General features: G+C 37.0%; 1 protein-coding gene across 2 annotated transcripts in view; it reads left to right on the forward strand.

Moving 5' to 3' along the window:
- The window catches only part of LOC149266226 (zinc finger CCCH domain-containing protein 8-like), a 149,290-nt gene extending 127,392 nt beyond the window's left edge, over window positions 1-21,898 (forward strand). For both annotated transcript variants that reach the window (XM_089430174.1, XM_089430171.1), the window contains exons 6-11: window positions 19,472-19,735; window positions 19,920-20,270; window positions 20,444-20,785; window positions 20,981-21,257; window positions 21,426-21,499; window positions 21,612-21,898. In XM_089430174.1, coding sequence (XP_089286300.1) covers window positions 19,472-19,735; window positions 19,920-20,270; window positions 20,444-20,785; window positions 20,981-21,199 — 1,176 coding nt within the window. In that variant the 3' untranslated portion in view covers window positions 21,200-21,257; window positions 21,426-21,499; window positions 21,612-21,898. The remainder of the gene's footprint in view (window positions 1-19,471; window positions 19,736-19,919; window positions 20,271-20,443; window positions 20,786-20,980; window positions 21,258-21,425; window positions 21,500-21,611) is intronic.
- The last annotated feature ends 1,829 nt before the right edge of the window (window positions 21,899-23,727 follow it).

Below are 23,727 nucleotides of genomic sequence, written 5' to 3' on the forward strand. Positions count from 1 at the left end.
GTAAATTGTAAAAGAAAATTTATTTTGTCTTGAAAATGTCAAAATACCTCCAAGATCAAGTCGGCCTACATGAGTTGTCAAGTCGGCCTAAGTGAAGAGACATGTCCACCCTTGAAGGAAGCCTATATATAAGAGGAACTTGTCCTCCATTTGGAACATTCACTCACTGATCTCTCATACGAAGAAGGAAGCAGCATAATGACGAAGAAAGAAGTGCGAAGAAGTCAAAGTGTTTTTGGGTCTCTCTACTTTCTTATGGGAATGCGAAGTTGGGTTTCTGCACTGGTGAAGTCTAGAAGTTGGACCTTGGAAGCAGGAAGAGCAAGAAGGCAAGTGAAGGTCTTTGAGGGTTTCCTATTAGCCCTAAGACTCAAATCAAGGCAAGCGAGGTCAAGGGAAGAGCAACAAGAGGGAGATCGAAGTCTCCTAGTGAAGCATCAGCAGTTGCTGGGACAAAATTTCAGATTTTACTGGGAAGGTCAAGGATATTGCAGCAGGGAGTCGAGGAAGACTTGATCTTCAAGGGTACTTGTCCGAGTCTAGGTCAGGGTATTTGTCAATTGAAAGATCTAAAAGATAAGAAGAGACTTTACGGGTTTTCCCCTCAAGAGGAGGGGTTTTGGCCCTGGCTTGGAGCCTACATATTGTGTCATTGTTCTTACTGTTTTGGTAGCTGTTTGATGTATTGCATATTGAACTAACAAAGATCAAAACTAATAAGTAAAAAGTTGACACAGACAGTTATCAAGTTAAGAGAATTAACATATACATTGCCCTACTGAATTCTTATTATGGGATCAAAGCTTTGGTTATCTAAGGGCATCATGAAGATCTCCTCTACAATGAAGAAGGTCATCAAAAGGATTGCAAGCCATTTCAAGAAAAGCATCAAAGAGGTATGGAGTCTCATATTCTCTTCAAAGAAGGAACCAATCATAGAAAAAGATGAAGGACTCTTCTCTGCTCTCTCTGGAACATTTCAAGACAAAGACATCTGGGTAATTGATATCGGTGCATCAAGGCACATGACTGGTCACTCTCACCAATTGAAGACCTTATCAAAAGGAAAATCTGCATACTCAGTGAAAGTTGGAAAGAGCTATCTTGCAAAAGGCATTGGATCATCATCCATAAAGTTAGAAGATGGAAGCAACATCCACCTCAACAACATACTGTTTGTTCCAAGTTTGCACAAAAATCTACTTTCTATTTCAAGCTTAGAAGATAAAGGAGATAGAGTAGCATTCATTGATGGAAAAGTAGTTGTTTGGGCAAAAGACTCAAGCATAGAAAAAGCTAAAGTAATTGGTACCCGAGAAGGAAGACTCTACAGATTAATATCTCATGTAAATCATGCCCTAGTTCACACTGAGATTAGTCCATGTGAACTTTGGCATAGAAGGTTTGTTCATCTACATTTCAAAATTCTTCCAACCCTAAATTCTATAGTAGATGGAATACCAAGTCTAAAGGAGGATCATGAAGGTGTCTGCAAAGGATGTGCATTAGGCAAAAATACCAAGAAACCATTTGCAAGCAGTGCTTCATGATCGAAAGAAATCTTGGATCTCACTCACTCTGACATATGTGGCCCTATGACTCCAAAATCACTTGGTGTACATCTTTATTATGTCACATTCATAGATGATCACTCAAGAAAGACCTGGGTTTACTTAATGAAAAGCAAGGATGAAGTATTCACCAAATTTCAAGAATTGAAAGTTGAAGTGGAGAACCTTATAGAAAGAAGGATCAAAATACTAAGATCTGATAATGGAGGAGAATATGCATCCAAGGAGATCATAACATTCTGTAAGGAATCTGTGATTAAGAGGAAGCTGGTAGTTCCATGCAATCTCGAACAAAATGGAGCTGCAGAAAGAAAGAACAGGTCCATTGAAGAAAGTGTAAAAGCAATGATACATGATCAAGATCTACCAAAGTTTCTATGGGGTGATGCAACTAAGGCAACAATCTACACTAATTGATGCAGAAGGTCATGGAGCAACTCAAGGATCATTTAGAGAAAGTAAAAGACCCAAGAGATACTCTGGGTGTGCTGCATGCATGAAAAAAATTAATAGAAGCAGAACCATCCACTTTCGAAGAGGCTATAGAACATCAAGAATGGAAATATGCCATGAATGAAGAATATCAATCTATAATGAAGAATGGAGTATGGGAGATCGTACCAAGGCTTGAAGACAAATTTGTAGTTACTTCCAAGTGGATCTATAAGATCAAGCATGCAGCCGATGGAAGCATAGACAAGTATAAAGCAAGATTGTGGTAAGAGGGTTCTCTCAACTTGAAGGCATCGACTATGAAGAAACTTTTGCTCCAACAACAAGATACACAACAATTCGATCATTAGTCTCTCTGACAACATCAATGGGATGGAACATCCACCAAATGGATGTCAAGACTGCATTTCTGAATGGCACAATAGATGAAGAAGTCTACATAGAACAACCCTTGGGATTCGAAATTAGAGATAGGAAGGGATATGTTTGCAAATTAAAGAAAGCATTATATGGCCTCAAGCAAGCACCAAGGGCATGGTATGCAAGAATGGATGCATATCTACAAATTCTAGGCTTCACAAAAAGTTCTGCTAACTCAAACCTCTATATTAAGGTTGTAAACAATGAACCTATAATCATTCTTCTATATGTATATTATCTTCTCTTAACATGTGTAGAAGGTCGAATTGAAGAATGGAAGAAGCAATTGGCGACAGAATTTGACATGAAGGATCTGGCCTAATGCATTACTATATGGGACTAGAACTCTGGAAAGAACCTAATGAAGTCTAATTAGGTCAGGGAAAGTATGTCATCGAGATGCTAAAGAAGTTTTGACTTGATGTATTGTAAAACTATGATCACTTTGATGATCACAAATTTGAAAATACTAAGAAGTTTTGAATCAAGCCCTGTGGATCCCTCCATATATAGACAATTAATTGGCTCCTTAATGTACTTGGTGAATACTTGACTAGACATATGTCTTGATTATGTTTATGGATGAATGGAATTAAGCATTAAGCAAGTGGGCATTGCATTTTATTATCATTATCGTTGTTAAACCAAACTTTCTTCTAAGTCTTTGAGGAAGGAGCAAGTGCGCTGTTTCCCTTATATCATCCGTGAAGATTGAGAAGCCTTGGTTCAAATTTTTGGGGATAGTGAGTGGGCTTACCCTATTCTTTTGAACCGAGATCTACTCCAATCTTCCTCAAGTGTGTTGAACTTGTAACTCCATATGCCCCAAAAATATATTGGCAAGATAAGGCACTGATCTTCTACCCTCCACTTATTTTATTTTGAAATGCAATGACATATTTTATTTTTAATGTACTTGGTGAATACTCGACCAGACAATTAATTGGCTCATTAATGGACTTACAAAGGGATTTTGCCCATAATCCAACCCTAATATAATGACAGCAAGTGCCTCTTTGTTTGTAGGGAGTAGTGTTGAAAATATCGGTATTAGCAAAATATCAGTGAGGGTACTGAAAACATCTTTTCGGCAATATCGGTGAAAATATTGACATAATATCGGAAAATATTGGCAAAGATAAAAAAAGTGCATGATAGATTCATTTTTTTTTAAGATTTTTAAACACATAAAGCAATAATAACATTAAATAAACACATTGGCACATAAATATGAAGAAAACAATGATATATATGATGTAGTGCATGTTAAGAAAAATGATACATCAAAGGCGATACCAAATCCTGCTGATCCCTGATAATTGTCCAATTAAGGACTCAAATGTGGAGAACCAATACAAAAGAACATCACATATATAAAAGTATCTCATCATCATGAGTTATATGTAGCAAAACAAATAAAACTAGTAGCTAGCTATCTTATTTCAGTGCCCTCTCCCCCTTTTACGGGAAAACATGATGGGTTGTTTGTTAGGCTTGCCCCTAGCGATAGAAGACCCTGAACCTGCACCTAATGTCAAATAATGACTAATGGGTGTGGGGTTGTGCTTTCCTATATCTATAGCATATGGTGTTGACGTTGACGCTCCCACAGTCTCTTCCACCTCCTCCTCCTCCTCCTCCTCATGTTGCTCATCCCCTGAGTCCTCCTCCTCTTATTGCTCCTGTACTAATGGTTCCTCTAACCATGTAGGTGACTCCTCCAACATGGGCACCTCATGTTGAGAATTCAGTAGGGCAATGCATATGTTGATTATCTTAACTTGATAATTGTTTGTGTTAGCTTTTTACTTATTAGCTTTGATCTTTGTTAGTTCAATATGCAATATATCAAACAAGTACCAAAACATTAAGAACAATGACACAATATGTAGGCTCCAAGCCAAGGCCAAAACCCTTCCCCTTGAGGGGAAAATTGTAAAATCTCTTCTTATCTTTTAGATCTTTCACTTGATGAATACCATGATCTAGACTCAAACAAGTACCCTCCAAGATCAAGTCTTCCTCAACTTCCTGTTGCAATATCTTCGACCTCCCCAGTAAAATCTGAAATTCTATCCCAGCAACTGTTGTTGCTTCACTAGGAAACTGCGATCTCCCTCTTGCTGCTTCTCCCTTGACCTCACTTTTCAATTGACGAATACCATGACCTAGACTCAGACAAGTACCCTCCAAGATCAAGTCTTCCTTGACTTCCTGCTGCAATATCTTTGACCTTCCCTTTAAAATCCGAAATTGTATCCCAACAATTGCTGCTGCTTCACTAGGAGACTTCGATCTCCCTCTTGTTGCTCTTCCCTTGACCTCACTTTCCTTGATTTGAATCTTAGGGCTAATAAGAAACCCTAAGAGACCTTCGCTTGCTGTCTCGCTCTTCTTGCTTCCATGATCGAACTTTCAGACTTCCCCAGTGCAGAAATCATAACTTTGCGTGCCCAGATGAAAGCAGAGAGACCCAAAAACACTTCGACTTCTTCGCACTTCTTTCTTCGTCCTTCTGCTGCTTCCTTCTTCGTATGAGAGATCAATGAGTGAATGTTCCAAATGGAGGACGAGTTCCTCTTATATATAACTTTCCTTCAAGGGTGGACATCTCTGTTCACTTAAGCCGACTTGACAGCTCATGTAGGCCGACTTGATCTTGGAGGTATTTTGACATTTTCGAGACAAAATAAAATTTCTTTTACAATTTACAATGTGCCAATAGGATCTTCCATATATGTCAATGACTCTTATACCTAGGACAAGCCCTAGATGCATTTAATGGGTGCTTGACTTATAAAATAAAAGAACTTGAGCATGAAACCCATGCTCCAATAATAATAATAATTTCTTTTTCATTTTATATACAAGAATACATTTCATACTAATGAAGACCGAACCTAGTTACACATTTTTCAACACTCCCTCTTAACTAGGGAGGTATTCATAGAAGGTACATGGTCATTCTCAATCTAAAGAGATCTCATAAGAAGAGTCAGATCGATAACCCATCTGTCAGTCAAGCATCATGATGACCAACCTTATTATATAGCAAGGCCTTGACTAATAGCTCTATCTCTCCACAAGATCAAAGCACAATGCTGGCGAGACCAATGATATGTAGACACCAACATCATTGTCTCTCCAAGGTACATACCCCACCTAGGTGTTCCCATAGTATGACCTCTCGTTGGACTATTCTTATCTTGGGTAGCTAATCCTCAAAGAATATCGGTCCACGACTACTCTTGTCTTGAATGCCCTACCACATTCTCAAAGAGTATCTAATGGCAGATGGTTACCCAACCCTCTATTCTTTCTTCCCAAATGAAGACAAGAATGCTTGTCTATCCCTCTCTCTCAATCCGAGAGGACAAATCCACCAAACCCAGCTTGTCTGTTAAGTATTCAAGCTTCTTGTTTGGAAGTGATTTTGTCAATATGTCAACTACTTGCTCATCATTAGAAATATATTGTAGTTGCACCACACCATTTTGCACTAGCTCTCGTATATAGTGATACTTCTTGTTGATATGCTTTGTCTTCTTATGAAACATTGGGTCCTCAGACAAATGATACAACTTGTGTTATCACAACATATCACTGTAGGGTTCATCGGTCCTTCAAATAAGTCAGACAACAACTTCCTTAACCAAACTGCTTCCTAGCTAACTTCTCATGCTACAACATATTCTGCTTCAACACTACTCAGGGCAATGGTGTTTTGTTTTCTGCTCATCCATGAGACCATAGATGATCCCAAAATAAAACATCCTCCTATAGTGCTTCTTCCATCTTGTTCACTTCCTCCCCAATCAGAATTTGTATAACCAATCAATTGAGCATTATTCCTTCTATCATATTTCAAACAGTAGTTGATGGTTCCCCGCAGATATCCTAGGATATGTTTTGCTGCTATCCAGTGGTCATGCTTCGGCTTCACTTGGAATTGACTAAGTATATTTACTGCAAAAGATATGTCCAGACGAGTATTCACCAAGTACATTAATGAGCCAATCATTTATCTATATCTAGAAGGATCCACAGGGCTTGATTCAGATCTCTTAATTCAAGTTTGTGATCATTGGAGTGGTAATTAGTTTAAAAGATTTTGAAATAAAATAAGTGGAGGGTAGAAGATCAGTGCCTTCAACATAATTAAGACAAAGGAATGGGAAAATAATCCTGACCAGACAAAAAAATGCTTAATTCCATTCATCCATAAACATAATCAAGACAATTACATCACAATGAAGACCGAACCTAGTTACAATTTTCAACACTCCCTCTTAACTAGGGAGGTATTCATGGTACAAGGAATCTCAATCTTGAAGCATTCTCATAAGAAGAGTCAAATTGATAAGCCATCTTTTGTCAAGCATCTTTATCATAACCAACACTATCCCTGAAGGCCTTAACTGGACAAGCTCATATTTAATTATGAGCATTATGCTGGGAGGCTTTACGTGAGCTGCCACACTACCTCTCAAGGTACATACCCCATCCAGATGTCTACAAGGTATGTCCTTTTAGGACTATTCTTATCTTGGATTCCCAAACCTGGATCCTCAAAGAATATCGGTCCTCTTCAACCACTCTTATCTTGGATGCCCTACCTCATCCTCAAAGAGTATCGGTCAACAACTTCTCTCCCTAGATTATACAATCCATAAGAAGTTCCAATCTAGATGCTTATCCAATCCTCCAGACTCCTTTCTTTCTTTATGGCCTTCATTAATACTTACAACTGTTAGTCCTAGTCTAGTGCCTGACCCATAAAGACAAGAACTATCTGATATTACTCCCTCTCAATTAGGGAGGAGATATCCACCAAACCAACCTTACCTCTTAGGTACTCAAGCTTCTTGTTTGGTAACGCTTTAGTCAGAATGTCTGCTACATGTTCATCTATAGGTAGATAGTGCAGCACCACGACCCATCTCGTACCAAGCTTCTAGCGCACTGATACTTGTTGTTTATATGCTTCGTCTTAGCATGAAACACCGGGTCTTCTGTCAATCTTATGCAACTCTGATTATCACAATGTATCCATATAGCGGTCCTTCAAACAAGTTTGATAGCAACTTCTTGAGCCAAATTGCTTCCTGACAAACCTCGCTTGTAACAACATATTCAACTTCAACACTACTCAAAGCAACTATATCCTGTTTTTTGCTCATCCATGAGAACATGGAAGATCCTAGGCTGAAGCATCCACCTGTCGTGCTTGTTCCATCTGTCTCATTGCCACCCCAATCTGAATCTGTCTATCCCATGAGTGGACTTCATTACCAGTGTACCGGAGGCAGTGATATATAGTCCAATCTTGCATTTATTAGATACATCAAGGACCCAATTAATTGTCTAGACTCTATAGCAAGTAGGATCCACCGGACTAGATTTAGAACTCCTCAACTTCTTTAAATTGGTAATCATAGGAGACATCATAGGCTTACTATCCATCATGCCATACTTTTGAAACATCTTGATCACATACTTACCTTGACTGAGATAATCTCTATTGGCTTTCGCCATACTTTTAGTCCCAAATAATAATGCAAAATCCCATGATCCTTCATATTGAATTTGACTATTAACTGGTTCTTTCATTCCTGAATCTGATGCTCTACACCTGTAACTTGTAGATCATGCACATACAAGAGTATGATAACCGGTTCATTATGGACCACCTTGATATATAGGTTAGGAAGGTTGTTGGGGCATTAGTTAATCCGAAGGGCATTACCTTAAATTCATAATGACCTTCAAGTGTTCAAAAAGCAGTGTTCGCTATGTCCTCTAGCCTTATTCTAATCTGGTAGTATCTCGATCTCAAGTCCAATTTTGAAAAGTAGTGGGCTCCATGCCCTTTCATTTGCTGAAGCCTCACTGCTTCTATTATCCAACAAGTCATTTTTAGAACCTCACTGCTCCCTCTGTGCTAGAGCCTCATCACTCCCTGTGTGTTATAGCCTCATCAATCCCATGGATAGATTTTGAAGCCACACTGATTGAATTGAGTGCAAAGAAGTTTTCTACTTGCTCATCCAGGAAATTAAGGTAAGACCCATACTAAAGAAACACCTCAAATTGTTATTCATGTTAACATCACTCCTGGTTCTCATGGAATTGGCATATCTCTACAGTCACAACACTACCTCAACTCAATACCAGCCTTGTAGCATCCCAATATACATTTCGAGGCTCTATCTATCTCAGGGTACACACTATAAAGAAAGGATCCATACAGCTTCCTGCTCATCATGGAATCCAATATAAATCTAAAGAGGAGTCTCTCAAATTATTAAGTGTAATCCATCATGACAAGTCCCCGACAACATACTTCTCTTGACAAAAAAGTGCTCATCATATCACTATTACACTTCTAGTCTCAATACGTGGATAATCTTGGGTTCATAGGTCAAATCCCTTTGGAATTGACCGATGATATGATTTGATCCTATTATAAATGAATTATTAGCATATAAAATCCATCTTGAAGAGAGGTTGGTGTCCGCATAAGATTTTCAACAATCCAAGTATACCAAACCCAAAGGACTTGCTTCAATACACAATCATGAATCTCCTACTCTTGCACCTTAATTCCTTGAGGTAGCTCCAAATATGATTTTACCTTAAATACATCATGTAGGAAGCCAACTTCAAATATATATGATAATAGAGCATTTAGAAATAGGTGCTAGTATCTCATCATAGTCCTCCCCCTCTGAGAGCATTTTCATGGAAGGATTTGACACTGCAACATCTTCATAATCTAGAATTGTCCTTGCATGAAGGACATATTTATCCCAACATCTCATCTCTCTGTTGCATTTAATTTGAAAGTCTACTTCCTCTGGGTTGTAGCTGATGCTACAGCTCCAATTCTAACCTTTCTACCACTTGGAAATTGACCTTGTTTCCTACAATTTCATTGGCATATTTAGTCCTATGTGATAGGTTTGTTCCAACATTGAATGACCTAGGATGTGATCTAATTTGGGGCTCAACCCTCCTGTAACAAGCTTCAGAATATGCAGAAATATTCACAAGAGAAATCAATCCTCTTGCATGCTTAGATTCTGCCATTGACATAGTTAAAGGAATAGCTCTGCTGCTCCACAGTTACATGAAACACTATAAAAACCTCCCTAAATAGACCTATAATGCCATCACTTCTCCTTGAGGGTGATCGAAGCTCATTTAGCCTAATCTTCCACCACAAACAAGGGCCTCGACCCTCCTCCATGCTTAGATTTCAACTTATCCTTGATGCATAGATTATCAAAAATATGTAGAACAAGTTAAACCCAAAATCATCATAAAAAATTCTCCATTAACTTAGTGTTGGCAGGAAAAAATTCCCTAAGGTAAGGGTTGACAACCTCAAAAGATCGAAGTCAGACTATCAACAAGAAGCATACATTCAAGCAATCAAAATATATAAACTACCAAAGTTTGGGTTGAGAGGAGTACCTATAGGTCTGATCTCTTAGGGTCCAAACCCTCTGTTTCCTCCACAGTGATCAGGCCTGAAACATAGTTCAGAGAAGCATATACATAGAAAATAGTTAAAAGTGCATGCATAATAAATATGTTAGATCATCAAGCATAAAATTATAAATTATGATATATTACACATAAGACGTAAAAAACATGAGAACATAACATATCAGGAACAAGATAAAGTTTCTTTATCGATATCAATAAATACTAGTGGATAGACACAACTTGATCTGACCACGACACTAACGAAACCTTCCTCTGGATATGTCCAGCCCAAGCTTCAAAGATCACCTCTCAAGCATGTGCAAAAGGATTTCGTATAATGAAGAATGAGCATCTATGTAAGGAAACAAGGGTTTCCTATGGCTGGGAGTGCAGGAAGCACATGGAAAATCATGTTGGAAAAAGTAACTATGTTCGATCTTCAATATTGCACTTGAGTCATCATGTAATGTAATTTTCAAATGAATAAAGAAATACTTATTATTATTATTGTTGTGACTTATTAAAGCGTGGGTTTCACACTTGGGTCACCATGTTTTAGGTCAAAGTCCCCATTGAGGACTTCTAAGATTTATTTTGAGTCTATAGAATTATTGTACATTTAAACAGACCCTTCTTGGGCTTTTGGATGATGTAAATTGGTTTAGTATTGAGTCAAATATAAATTATGGAACCTCCACACCATGTCAGCCTAAGAGAAGATCAAGTCGGAATAAGGACCCATTCTACACCACATGAAGCCTATAAAATTGAGGAATACAAATTCATTTGGAGTATCTCTTCTCATTCTCTCTCTTCTGGGCAGAAGTGCGAAAATCAGTTTGTCGGGAAGAAGTGCGAAGTAGGAGGCGGGGAAAGCCTGCTGTCGGGAAGCCAAAGTGAATGCGAGTTTGGGGGAGTCAAGGAAAATCGAAATTTTGGTGGTGGTTTCTTTTTGTTTCGTGTTTTGGATTGGGAGAATGAAGTCTCCCAAGTTGGACTGGTGCCGAAATCCATGAGATGTCGTAAGTTTCTACATAGTAGAAGTTGCTGGAAAGAGATCAATCTTCTGGACGCTGACTTGGTGTGGAGGGAAGGTGTCGACAAGGTGAAGAGTCTCAAAGAATATTATTGAAAGGAAAAATTAATTTGATTGGGTTTTCCACTTGACAGGGGTTTTTCCCTAACACCAGCCAGATAGCCCCAAAGTCCTGATTGTATTAAGAAAATATGAAAGTACAACATGGCAAAGTTTCCTCAAGCCCAATAGCTCATTACATGATACAATATGAGAGCCCATGGCTCTATTATATAGAGAGTTGGGAGAAAATATCAATGAAGAATGAAAGTTTGATCTACCTAACAACAACTTGACTAATTATAGCTTTTGCAATCAGCATGGTTCAAGATTTATGTCAGATCCTTGGGAGATGCATTGTAAATCAGCCAAAAGAATTTTGAGATATCTGTGTGGTACAGTTGGTTGTTGTTTGGCATGCATACAATAAATCCACAGCGGATTTCAGATTGATTGGTTAAATAGATTCAAATTGTGTTGCTTGTATGGATGAGAGGAAATCTACTACAGGTTATACATTCAATATGGGCTCAACAACAATTGTTTAGAGTATTAATACACAACCTATAGTTTCACTCTTCACAGCAGAAGCAGCAACTCTAACAGGATGTGAAACATTTTGGTTAAGAAGAATTTTGCAGTATCTACATGAACAACAGGGACTTCCAATAGTTGATTTTGTGATAATCATGTGCTATTCAAATCACTAAGAATCCAGTTTTCCACAACAAGACTAAATACATAGATATATAGTATCATTTTGTTCGAGATTTGGTTTATCAAGGTGCGCTTGAGAGTATGTATTGCAGTACAGAAGATAAATTCTACATATTTTCACCAAGGCACCACCAAGGGATAAATTCTAGGAATTCAGAAATGAACTTTGAATCTCCCCAGATGATATATTATGGGGGAGAAACGTTGGGCTAATGATTCATTTGTTATTGTCCTTGGTCTAATTAGAAAATTGTTGAATGTTATGAAGATAACTTATATAAAAATAATAAAATTAACGTAAACAATAATAATCATAATAAGGTTAACTAAATAGTCATTAGTAATGAAAAGGCATGTCTTAAAGACATGACCATTCATGAAGAGGCACCTTCCTAGGTATATAAGCAGGCCTCATTTGTAACATTCACATCATCTCATCAATTCTTTTATATAATATTCAATATACAATTACTTGTCCTACAATGGATGTCTTTGTCTTCGAAGTATTTTGAAGATTATTGTTGCGTATACGAACTTTGTTCGTTACATTGGTATCAGAGCATTCCTCTGAGTATACGAACTTTGTTTGTTACATTAGTATAAGAGCTGGTTCATTCCTCTGGCCGGGTCGTCAAAGATTGTTGCATTGTCCGATTAATTGGTTCACTGTCCACTGCTCTTCGTTCTCCTGAAATCGCATATCAGTCATCATTCTCTCCCTTAACTCAACGCTCATCTCCGTGTCTTTCCCGTTCAACCCAACCCCTGTATCTGTTCAACGCTTGTGTCATCCAACACCCATTCCATCGAGCCCCGTGTCACCCCCGTCCATTCTCAACTAGCTCCGTAGGTCTTCTGTTTGTTTTCTACCCCACTCTTGTCCACGCCCGATAGTCAACGCCTCCATTGCGAATTTGCCTGACAACTTATTTCCTTGCTCACTAGCGTGCCTGACTACCATATCACCCTTCTCATTTGATGCGTTCCACCCGACGTCACTGTTGACCACTGCGTTGTCTCCTTCGAATTTGTTTCAAACAATGTATGTGCGTCACTTTTTGAAACAAGGTATGTGGGTTCGTTGGAGGTATCTTATAGTTTATATATATTATATATTTTATAAATTATAATATATATGAATTTTGAAATCTTCAAACTCACAACAAGAAAAATAAATCATTTAAAGACTTAAACATGAACATTCTCTTTGAAATTTCAAATTTGATATCAAGTGGAAATTGCAATTTACAAATTGAAATGAAGACAATAACTCCTTTCAAGAAGAAAACCAAATTACATTATAAAATTAATATATCTATTTAAAGAACTTTAAACTATAAAAACATATTCCTCTCATATGGATACTATTGAATAAATAAAGAACTTAGTATCGAAGTGTTGTGTTGAGTGTGATGAAACATTTATATTATATGGATATTGACATTGTGGAGAAATTTATCAGAGTGGATGAAAAGCAAGGAAATCAGTGAATGTTTAAGATAGCAAAAAACATATTTTTTTAGTGCATATATCCTTCAGGGTTAAAATGACTTATACTTATTGGTATTTCTACATAATGACTTGTACGTAATGTTATTTCTATAAAAGGATGTCGTATTTCAATTAGAGGTATGCATTACTAATTAGTGCTTATATCATTAAGAAATAAATTCTAGCAACTAATTCATGGCAAAGAAATTTAAAAAACGTATACTTTTGAAATGATGGGACTTTAAGACCTATGAACTTTATATTTGAAATGTTTTTTACTAAGATAGGAATTTTGATAAAAGAACATGGCAAATAAATTAAAGGGGCTTGCACTTCTTTCAAAATGATGGTACTTTAAGACCTCAAAACTTTAAATTTGAAATGCTTTACTAAGATAGGATTTTTTTTTTCTTGCCTGACGCCACATAAGAACCTGTAATGCACGCACTCATTTTCAAGGTTTGGCGAACCCGTTTAAGCAAACGAACCCAGGCCACAAGTATTGAGTACCGGGTTCTTATGGGAAGAACCTGGTTTGTAAGGGTGTGTCTGGGAAGTACCCGCTCCAGCACTCGGTTTGTGGGGACAGGAACCCGGGACAGGTTCGCGAACCCTACCCCCGGGTTTGCGAACCCATGCTAAAGAGGTTTCAAAGCTATTCCGTCGATTCAACAATTCAATTCAACACATCATACTTATAGTTATATTAATTACTATGTAGTTATAATATTAATTTGTTATATGATTTATAATTATATAATTAATTAATATCTAATAACTATATATGTTAATTAATATTTAATTATATATAAAGTGTTTTAAAAAAAAGAAAAAGAAAAGAGAGTTTTATATTTATAAAAATAAATAAATGTCGAGTTAAAACTGAATAAATATGCTCCACCACACACTTCAATGTCGTTGTCAATGACGATGAACGGTTATAATAAAAAGTTGGTAGAACTTGAGACTAAAGTCACCAGGCAAGTTGAAGAAATCAAGGAGCTCGAGGACACAACGAAGAGAATAGAGAATGAACTCGAGCATAATCATAACAAATTTAAAAAGGATCATGCAATCCTTTCAAATAAGGTGGATCAAAATCATAATGCAACATTAATAGCTCATAATCAAACAATGGCGATGTTGAATTGTATTTGTGAAAAGTTGAAAATTACACCTGATCAACTACCCCAAAATAATGAAGCTACTCAACATCCAGATTCTTCGGATACATCAAACTCATCAGACTCACATTAGACCCCTGAGTCTCCAAAAGCATCTTCCATGCCCAATCAACAAAATAGTAACACGAATTTTCAAAATATGCAACTTTGGAATCAATACTCAAATATGAAGATCTTGAATCAAAACCCCCTTCTTCACCCCACCAATTGCTACATATCAATGAAGAGCAAAACTTGAGCTCTCCAAATTTGACGGTAACGAGAAATATAGTGTTGCATGGTTCAATAAAGCAGAAGAATACTTCGAGATTTACAGTATTGACAATGATGATGAAAAGATTAGGCATGCATCCATGCAAATGGAAGGCGAATCAATTAATTGGTATATGTGGTGGAAGAAAATGACACATGCTATCAGTTGGAAGAAATTAAAAAATGCGCAAATGGAAGGCGAATCAATTAATTGGTATATGTGGTGGAAGAAAATGACACATGCTATTAGTTGGAAAAAATTCAAAAATGCATTCTTTAAGAGGTTCCAAGGTGTTAAAGAAGAAGAGTTCTTCGCAACACTCACCAGGCTGCAACAAAAAGGAGATGTGGACGAATACACTAGAGAATGGGAAACTCTAGCGACACGAGTACCTGGGTTGTTAGAGACTTGTCTTATTCAATCATACATCACGGGACTTAAACCACATTGCCAGGCTGAGCTTAAGCTTCATGACATCAATTCTATAGAAGAAGCAAGACAGAAAGCAAAAGTTGCAGAAAAAAAAAGCTTGAAGGGATACAATGGCCAAAAGTTGAAAGAGTATATTCAAGACGAAGATTTCCCCAAACTGCTAACGTGGATAATACGAAATATGTTCCACCGCAGCTATGTGAAGGAGACTAATTTGGAAATGCAAAGAATGAAAGAAGGTAAGTGCAAATGTTGTGGCGAAAAATGAGATTCTAAACATAAATGTGCTAAGGAAAAAGAGACCAAGAACCTGTATACATGTGAAGCAACCAATGATTCAGACAGTGAAGAACCAAACATAGAAGTTGAAGGTTCTCCACAATTTTCTCCAGAACCAGATAATGAGAATATTCCACTAGTGTCATTATTGGCCATGACAGGTATATCTTAGCTCCATACATTAGTGTTAAAAGGACATATCAAAAAGAGCATTGTAATGGTTCTAATAGATACCGGTAGCACCCACAATATTTTGGACTCAAATATGGCGAAAAGGCTCAACATTTTCGCATAACCCATGCCCAACATGAAAGTGATGGTAGCTAACGGAAATAAAATTGAAAAGGTAGGGAAATGCCATAAAGTCAAATTGTAGAGTTAGGACTACAATTTAGAATCTCTGTTCTACACTATACCATTAGAATTTAGGAGTGGGTGTGGTCCTAGGTATCCAATGGCTACAAACTCTAGGCACTTACTCTGCCAACGATCAAAACAATTTATAAAGTTTAGTTGGGAGGGGCAGAAATACAAGTTATATGGTCTCCAACCCCTTTAGAATCAAATCGTTTCATCATACCAGATGATGAAGCTGATCCGGAAGGGAGCACCAGCATATGTAGTGCAGTGTCATCAAATGGAGATGCTGGCTGCAAGATTGGTTAGCGAAGAAACATTTGAAGTTCAAGAACTACCACCTGAAGTTCAAAAATTGATTCAAAACACAAAAAGGTGTTCCAAGATCTCCCTATGAAGATGCTGCCTAAAAGAGAAATCGAGCACATAATCGAAGTCAAATCAGAGTCAAACCATGTCAATATGAAGCCGTATAGATATCCACATCATAAAAAAATTGAAATTGAAAGATTAGTCCAAGATCTTTTGAAGTGTGGAATCATCTCAAAGAGTAGAAGCCCTTATGTTGCTCCAGTGGTTCTAGTCTAAAAGAAGGATGGATCCTTTAGACTGTGTAGATTATCGAGGATTGAACAAGGTAACGATTAAGAACAAGTTTTTGATCCCCTTTATAGATGAAATGCTAGATGAACTTCATGGAGCCCAATACTTTTCAAAATTGGACTTGAGATCGAGATACTACCAGATCAGAATAAGGCTAGAGGACATAGCGAACACTGCTTTTTGAACACATGAAGGTCATTATGAATTTAAGGTAATGCCCTTCGGATTAACTAATGCTCCAACAACCTTCCAAGCCACCATGAATGAGGTATTTCGTCCATATCTAAGGAAGTTTGTGTTAGTGTTCTTTGACGATATTCTAATCTATAGTAAAACATGGAAAGAGCATCTACAACATTTGGAGCAAGTTCTCACTATATTAGAAGAACATCAGTTCTATGCAAAGATGTCCAAGTGCACCTTTGGAAAAGGAGGTAGAGTACCTCAGACACATAATATCCAAGTAAGGAGTAAAAGTAGATCCTAATAAGATCAAAGTGATAAAAGAATGGCCTAGACCAATTAACATCTCCAAATTAAGAGGATTCTTAAGGTTGACTGGATACTATCAAAGGTTTATTCGAAATTATGCTCATGTATCTGCACCCCTAACAAATTTTTTGAAAAAAAACTCCTTTCAATGGGATGATAACGCAGAAAAAATGTTCTGAAGACTTGAAGGAAATCATGTCCAAGGCACCTGTATTAGCAACTCCATATTTTTCAAAGCCTTTTGTAATTGAATGTGATGCTTCAGGTTTTGGCATAGGAGCAATATTGATGCAGGATGGTCATCCAATAGCGTTTGAAAGCAGGAAGCTCAACAAGCGAGAATGTCTCAAGTCTACATACAATAAGGAAATTCTCACCATTATGCATGCATTAGCTAAGTGGAGGCAATATCTCTTGGGAAGTAAGTTCTTAATATAAACATACCATAATAGTCTTCAACACCTCCTCCAACAGAAAACACTATCCACAGAACAACAAAAGTGGATTGAAAAAATTGCCGCCTTCGACATGGATATATTACATAAGAAGGGGAAAGACAATGTAGTAGTAGATGCTTTGTCCAGGAAAGATGAAGAATCATCATTACTTGCAATTTCGATTGCTGTCCCAGAATGGCTTAATGAAATTTGAAGTGAGTATGCAGTAGATTTAGAAACAAGTGTTATAATCAATAACCCTCCTTAAAATTCAAAATTTGAATGGAAAAATGATATTTTGTGGTACAAGGGAAGAATTTACCTAAGTCCAAATTCAAAATTTAAAGTCAAAGTTCTCAAAGAGCCCCATGATTCATTGTCAGCCGGACATGTAAGTTTCTTTAAAACCTACTATAATGAATTCCAATCATTATTTTGGAAGGGAGTGAATAATGATATTAAAATATATGTAGCAGAATGCGATAAATGCTAGAGAAAAAAAATGAGAACATTATGACCCCCAGATTGGTCCATTCCTTAAATATTCCAAATTAGAAGTAGGAAGAAATATCAATGGACGTTATTGAAGGATTACCTGTGTCTGATGGCAAGGAAAAAATTCTCGTAGTAGTTGATAGATTCATCAAGTATGCACATTTCATAGGAATGAGGAAATTAGACTCAACAAAACAAATCGCCGAGATATTTTGCAAGAATGTCTACAGACTACATGGTTTTCCCAAGGTCATTGTTAGGAATAGGAACCTACCTCAACATGAGTTCAACATACCATCCTCAAACAAATGATCAAACAAAAGTTGTCAATAAATGTTTAGAAACCTACCTACGATGTCATGCAACAGAAACGCAGAATAAGTGGGCTCAATGGTTACATCTTGCGGAATGATGGTACAATTCCACTTACCACACTTCAGCAAAAATGACTCCATTTCAAGCTTTGTACGGTTACGAACCTCCTAAATGGAAGGACCTTGCCATTATTGAGACAAAGTTTCCAACAGTTAAAGATTAGTTAGAAAAAACACAAAAATTCTTCCAAGCACTAAAGGAAAATCTAAATATTGCAAGAAATCATATGGAACAACAGGATGACTGTAACAAAATAGAAAGAGAATTTGAAGTTGGAGAATAGGTATTTCTTAAACTCCAACCTTACAAGAAGTTGTCCTTAAAACAAAAGGGAGGAAACAAATTGGCACCAAAGTTCTATGGACTGTACTAGATTAAAAAAAAGATCAGCCAAGTAGCATACAGTTTGAACCTTCCTGATAAAAGTCTTGTTCACAAGATCTGCCTTAAAATGGCACAAACAACACTTACGCCATTAGATGACGAAGCGAAGATCATTTTAGAACCAAGGTATCATCTCTACTAGGGAAAATAAGTTGTGATCACGAGTAATCAAAGAATACCGGATTAAGTGGAAAGACCTAGAAGAAGAAGCTTTCTGGGAGACAAAAGCGTTTCATCAAACACTCGTCGTTATGTATGCTTTGAGGACAAAGCATCTTTTTGAGAGGAAGGCAATGTTATGTAAAAATTAATAAATTCGTAATTATAGATTAATTAGGCAAAGGGGGACGATCAAAAGATCGTGCCCTTTCACCAAGAGGCACCCAAGGCGGTATATAAGTCAGGGGCCCTTCTATGTAATTTTCATAATTCAAGAATATATATATATATGTTTCTGTCAATTACTGAGCTGTATGCTCCATTGAAGTTGTTAGTGTGCTCATATCTTGAAGAAATAATTTGAGAATGAGACAATTATTGTTAGTGCTTTAAGTGGTAATTTGTTGAGTGATTATAGGGGCTGGTTGTTTCATGAGATATCTTTCATTCATGTATTAATATATGCCTTGAAAATGGATAAGATTGAGCTGAGTATGCTTCATTGTTAAATTATTGTAATTGCTTGATTATTGTTTGTTTTATAAATCTTCATCCTAGCAACTTAGATTAATTGATTGTCTTCCCTATTTGCAGAGTTTTGCACATTGTGGTTTCCATAGTTAAATTTTATTAGCAACAGGAGAGTTATTTTTGAAGTCCATTTCCTAGATTTAATGTTTGTCTCCATTTTCAGAGCTTTGCATATTGTGTTTTATAGATTGAAATTCTGTTTGGATCTTGTTGAGTTCTTTTTGATATCATTTTGTTTTCTATACTAATTGCTTTTCATTTGTTCTTGTCAGGGTTCTGCAAATACCTTGTCATCTTCAGAAGGAAAACTTCCCATTGGAGTGAGTTTCATGAATACACAAACTGAAGATCTAACTGGTCTGCAAGCTGTCACAAAGAGAGATGTGTTCCCCGAACGACCTGGCCAGCCAGAGTGTCAACATTATTTGAGAACAGGAGAGTGTAAATTTGGTGCAGCTTGCAGATATCATCATCCAAAGAGGACTGACCACCCATCCAGTTGCATGCCAGGTCAAATGGGGATTCCCTTGCCATCTGTAAGTGTTCTGTCAAAGGAATAATAATAGATTCAAGTTCTACATTGGCTATTTGGAAACTCTATTTTGGGACATTTTTAACTTTGTGGTGGCACTGCTTGAAAAATTCATTGTTGTGCATTTTTTAGTTATATCATAGATTGTTATTTTCTATTATAAATTAATTTTCAATTCTGTTGATCAGGGTCCTGTACGTTCCTTCCCATCTTCGGAAGAGAAAAGATATTACCCTGGAGTTGATTTTAGGAATACTGCTGTGCAATGCAATAATTTAGCTGAGATTAATAAGCAGTTTTTTCCCCCCAGAACTGCTCCTTTCTCCTCTGAAACAATGCCACTCCCTATAATGCAAACTCAGGCAAGTGCCCCCCAGAAGCAGACATTTCCAGAAAGACCTGGCCAGTTCGAATGTCCACATTTTTTGAGAACAGGAGAATGCAGATTTGGTGCTATGTGCCAATATAACCACCCTAAGGAATGGTTTGCAAAGTCATCTGAATCCATGTTTAATCCAACCGGTCCTCCAGTGCATTATGTGAGTGATTTCATAAAATATCGCATGTCTGGTTTGTTTCCCATATTGACACTTTGGATTCTCAATCTTGAGCTGCTCCTTTGAAATTTCCTTTATAGATTGATCCATCTATTTGCAAAGCTTTTCGTGGTTATTCATAATTTTTTTTTCAACTTTCCTATGCTTTTGCTCAGGTCCATGTAGCTCCAATGTCATCATCAGAAGAGAAGCAACACACTGCTGGAATAGGCCTTTTAAATGGTACAAAACAAACTACTGATCTAGCTATAGGTTCTTTGCCTTCTGTTCTTACGTCTGCAGAGCCTATATGTTCTGCAGCCAAAGCAATTCCTACCCCACAGCCTTGGGAGCTTGCCGCAAAGAAAGAGACCTTTCCTGAAAGGCCTGGCCAGCCAGATTGTGCGCATTACTTGAAAACAGGGGATTGTAGTTTTGGTGCAGCTTGCAGATATAACCATCCCAAGGAAATTATTGAGCAATGCATGCTTAGTGAAATGGGGCTTCCCTTGCGTCCTGTAAGTTCTTTCTATTCCAATTTCAATGTTCAGTCACTGTTCAGTGGTGGACAGCCCATGTTCTTACTCTTGAAAATTTAATAATTTTTCCTTTTAAAATCTTCAATACAAAATGGGAAATGAGGAGATGTAAGTGCAGGCATAAAGGATTAGCACATTTTTCAGACACTGATATTTTGTTTTTTTGATGAAAAGGGTAAGCCAACATGCGTGTTTTACAGTCGGTGTGGCATCTGCAAATTTGGACCACGGTGCAAATTTGATCATCCAATAACAGGTCATACAAGCAATCGATCAGTTCCCTTAAATTCTGAACTTCCTGTGGATCCATATTCCAGTTGTACTTCTGCCACAGATATGCAGGCATCATCTGCTTCTTCATTGTCGTCGCAAAGATGTCAAAGATTAACTTAGGTATCAGAAGAACCCGGCGGCTTCAATCAAGTTACTGGTTGTTTACAATATGCTCCAGGTAAATCTTTATTAACAAATTATAGTAGATATTTTATTCAAGTTTGCCGAGGATTATCTGAGTGGACAATTAATATCATGTCCCCTCTTTTTGAGTTCTTCATTATATATGTGAGAGTCTGAGACTATGTAATGAAGCTTGTGAAGTGTATGTTCATTTGTTGTGCAGGACTTCTCTTTGTAAATTTTTGATACCATGGTTGTATTCTGGATGTCAGATGAATAAGTCCTGACTGAATTCAGGCAAGGCTTTAATTTACACCCGTGTTTTGTTTGCCTTTTGCAAGCATATATTTTTGCATGAGGAACACTTTGTGTGTCTTTTGACAATTTTGAATGACTTTGTTTTCTGCAGACAGCATGTCTGGAACAAGTTACTCGACGCCAATGTTGACTAGAGTTGATAATTAGGGTGCTTGATTGCACCTTTCAACATTAGAGATGGTCAATGAACTAGATAATTAGAGCTGCTGTTTTTTTCGCTTTGAAGTCATTTTTATGATAGGCTTAAAGATCTAATTGCTGTATAATGTCTAATATAAACTTGATTGCGCAAGTGGTGCTGGATATTTTTTTGTAGCTAAGTCTTACTTATGTCATGTTTCACCGAGCATAATAATAAGTGGCTAATTCCATATTTTAGTGTTAGAACTGAAAAACCTTCATTATTTACATGTGAGTCTCTCTCGAACTGTTTTTGATTAGTTGTATACTTTCATTATGCTATTAAAGGTGAGTGAACTAATGTAAATGAAGGTTTTAGGACACACACAGAGCTAATGATTGGTTCAATATGAGGAAAGTTTCATAAGGCAAAGAATAATTGGAAGAAACCAATTAGCATCGTTGGCGCTAATTCCGGTGCAGGAAATAAATTGCTTGTGGAAGATGGTGTGATAAAGAAGCCATTCAACGAGTTTGTGCAACAGAACATCGACTCTTAGTGGTTGAAACAAGGACATGTCATGTTGAAGAAGAAAAATACCCCTTTATGTGATTAGTGTGAATTCAAGGGACGTCTGGAAGAAGATTACTAGAGAGTGCATAAGGAGAAGTGTCTAAGCTCTATCCAAAGGGAGCAGGAAGAAATAGCTATCATTGCCTATCTCAGGAATGAAGGGCATTTTACTGATGTTAGCAATCCATCCTCTTTTCACAAAGTGCGAGAAGTTTGGTAGCCTTTGGTTCACTCTAATTCTAAGTCCTTGACCACCTTGTATAGCTTAGGACATACTTCTTATCATAGGTAACATGTTACTAGTTATGTTTTAGGGTTATAACTTATGGGTCTAGTCTGTTTGACTAGGTACCATTGACTGTTGTGTGGTTGTTATCCTGATTGTAATACATACTGTAGTACCTTTTGAATATAGCAGATTGGCTTTTATCGCTTTCCGTGTTTCTTGGTCTCATTAATTATCTTCTTGTTATTTATATTCCTTCAATCGATATCATAGCATCATGGTTGAGATCCATGGGAGGTCATCAATGATGATGAAGACACATATTTGCGTGCTTAAGAAATTAAGAAGAATTGTTGCTATATTGGAGCCTCCAATGGTTCACGGAAATAGTAGGCCAAAATGGATGGATGAAGCTGTAAACGGGCCACTTTGATGGAGGTGACATCGAAGGGTTACTTTGGTAGCTTGAGTTAGTTGATTCCTTTGTGCATTGGATGCTATTTTGTTGACTTTGGCTCCCACAACAAGACAAAGAATAGATAAGTATTCTTGCTCATCGGGTTTATTTGTGAGATGATTTATGAGGCAAAGTTGTAGAATGATAGTTGAGTCACAATATATTATTAAAATTTCATGGGATATGATATATCATATGAGAATGACACAGCTCGTGTAATTTATGGAGGCTTGTTTGTTTCTTGTAAATTGAAAGAATAGTGGAATCGATATATGATTGCTAGATATATTGTAATTTTGGAGTTGTGCCAAAGATACGAGCATTCTTTAACATCCATTAATACCTAGCATACAATTTTTATAGTTGTTTGAGTGTGAGTTGCAGTGATTTATTAGCGCTATTGTTTCTCAATATTGGAAGAAGCATTGATTTTGCATAGAGGTTTTTAAACCCACGTTATAGTTTGGATATTATGTAATATTTTCGTATGTGCTATGATTGCGCTTTGAGAAATAGAAAGAGAATCTGGGTCAGAATTTGAAGGTTCCGTATATTATGCAATTTTGGAAACAATTGTTATTTGTTTAAAGAAAACTTGAAGAATCAGAGCTCCAAAGATATTCGACTCAAGGAGAGATTGTATGAGTGGGGAAAGTTGAAGAAAACAGTTAGATCACAATTGGTGTGATATTATTACTTCATATCAATTAGTGGAAACTAAATGACAACTAGTATATTGTGAAGAAGATCGACTTCCAAACTGATTGTGTTGATGGTTGTGGAGAGCATTCCAAAGAGCACTATGTACTGTGTAGGTGTTGGGGAACTTG

Source organism: Pinus tabuliformis, chromosome 6 (genome assembly GCF_031772625.1).
Source record: "Pinus tabuliformis cultivar Carrire ecotype Pingquan chromosome 6, CPIR1, whole genome shotgun sequence".
NCBI lineage: Eukaryota > Viridiplantae > Streptophyta > Pinopsida > Pinales > Pinaceae > Pinus > Pinus tabuliformis.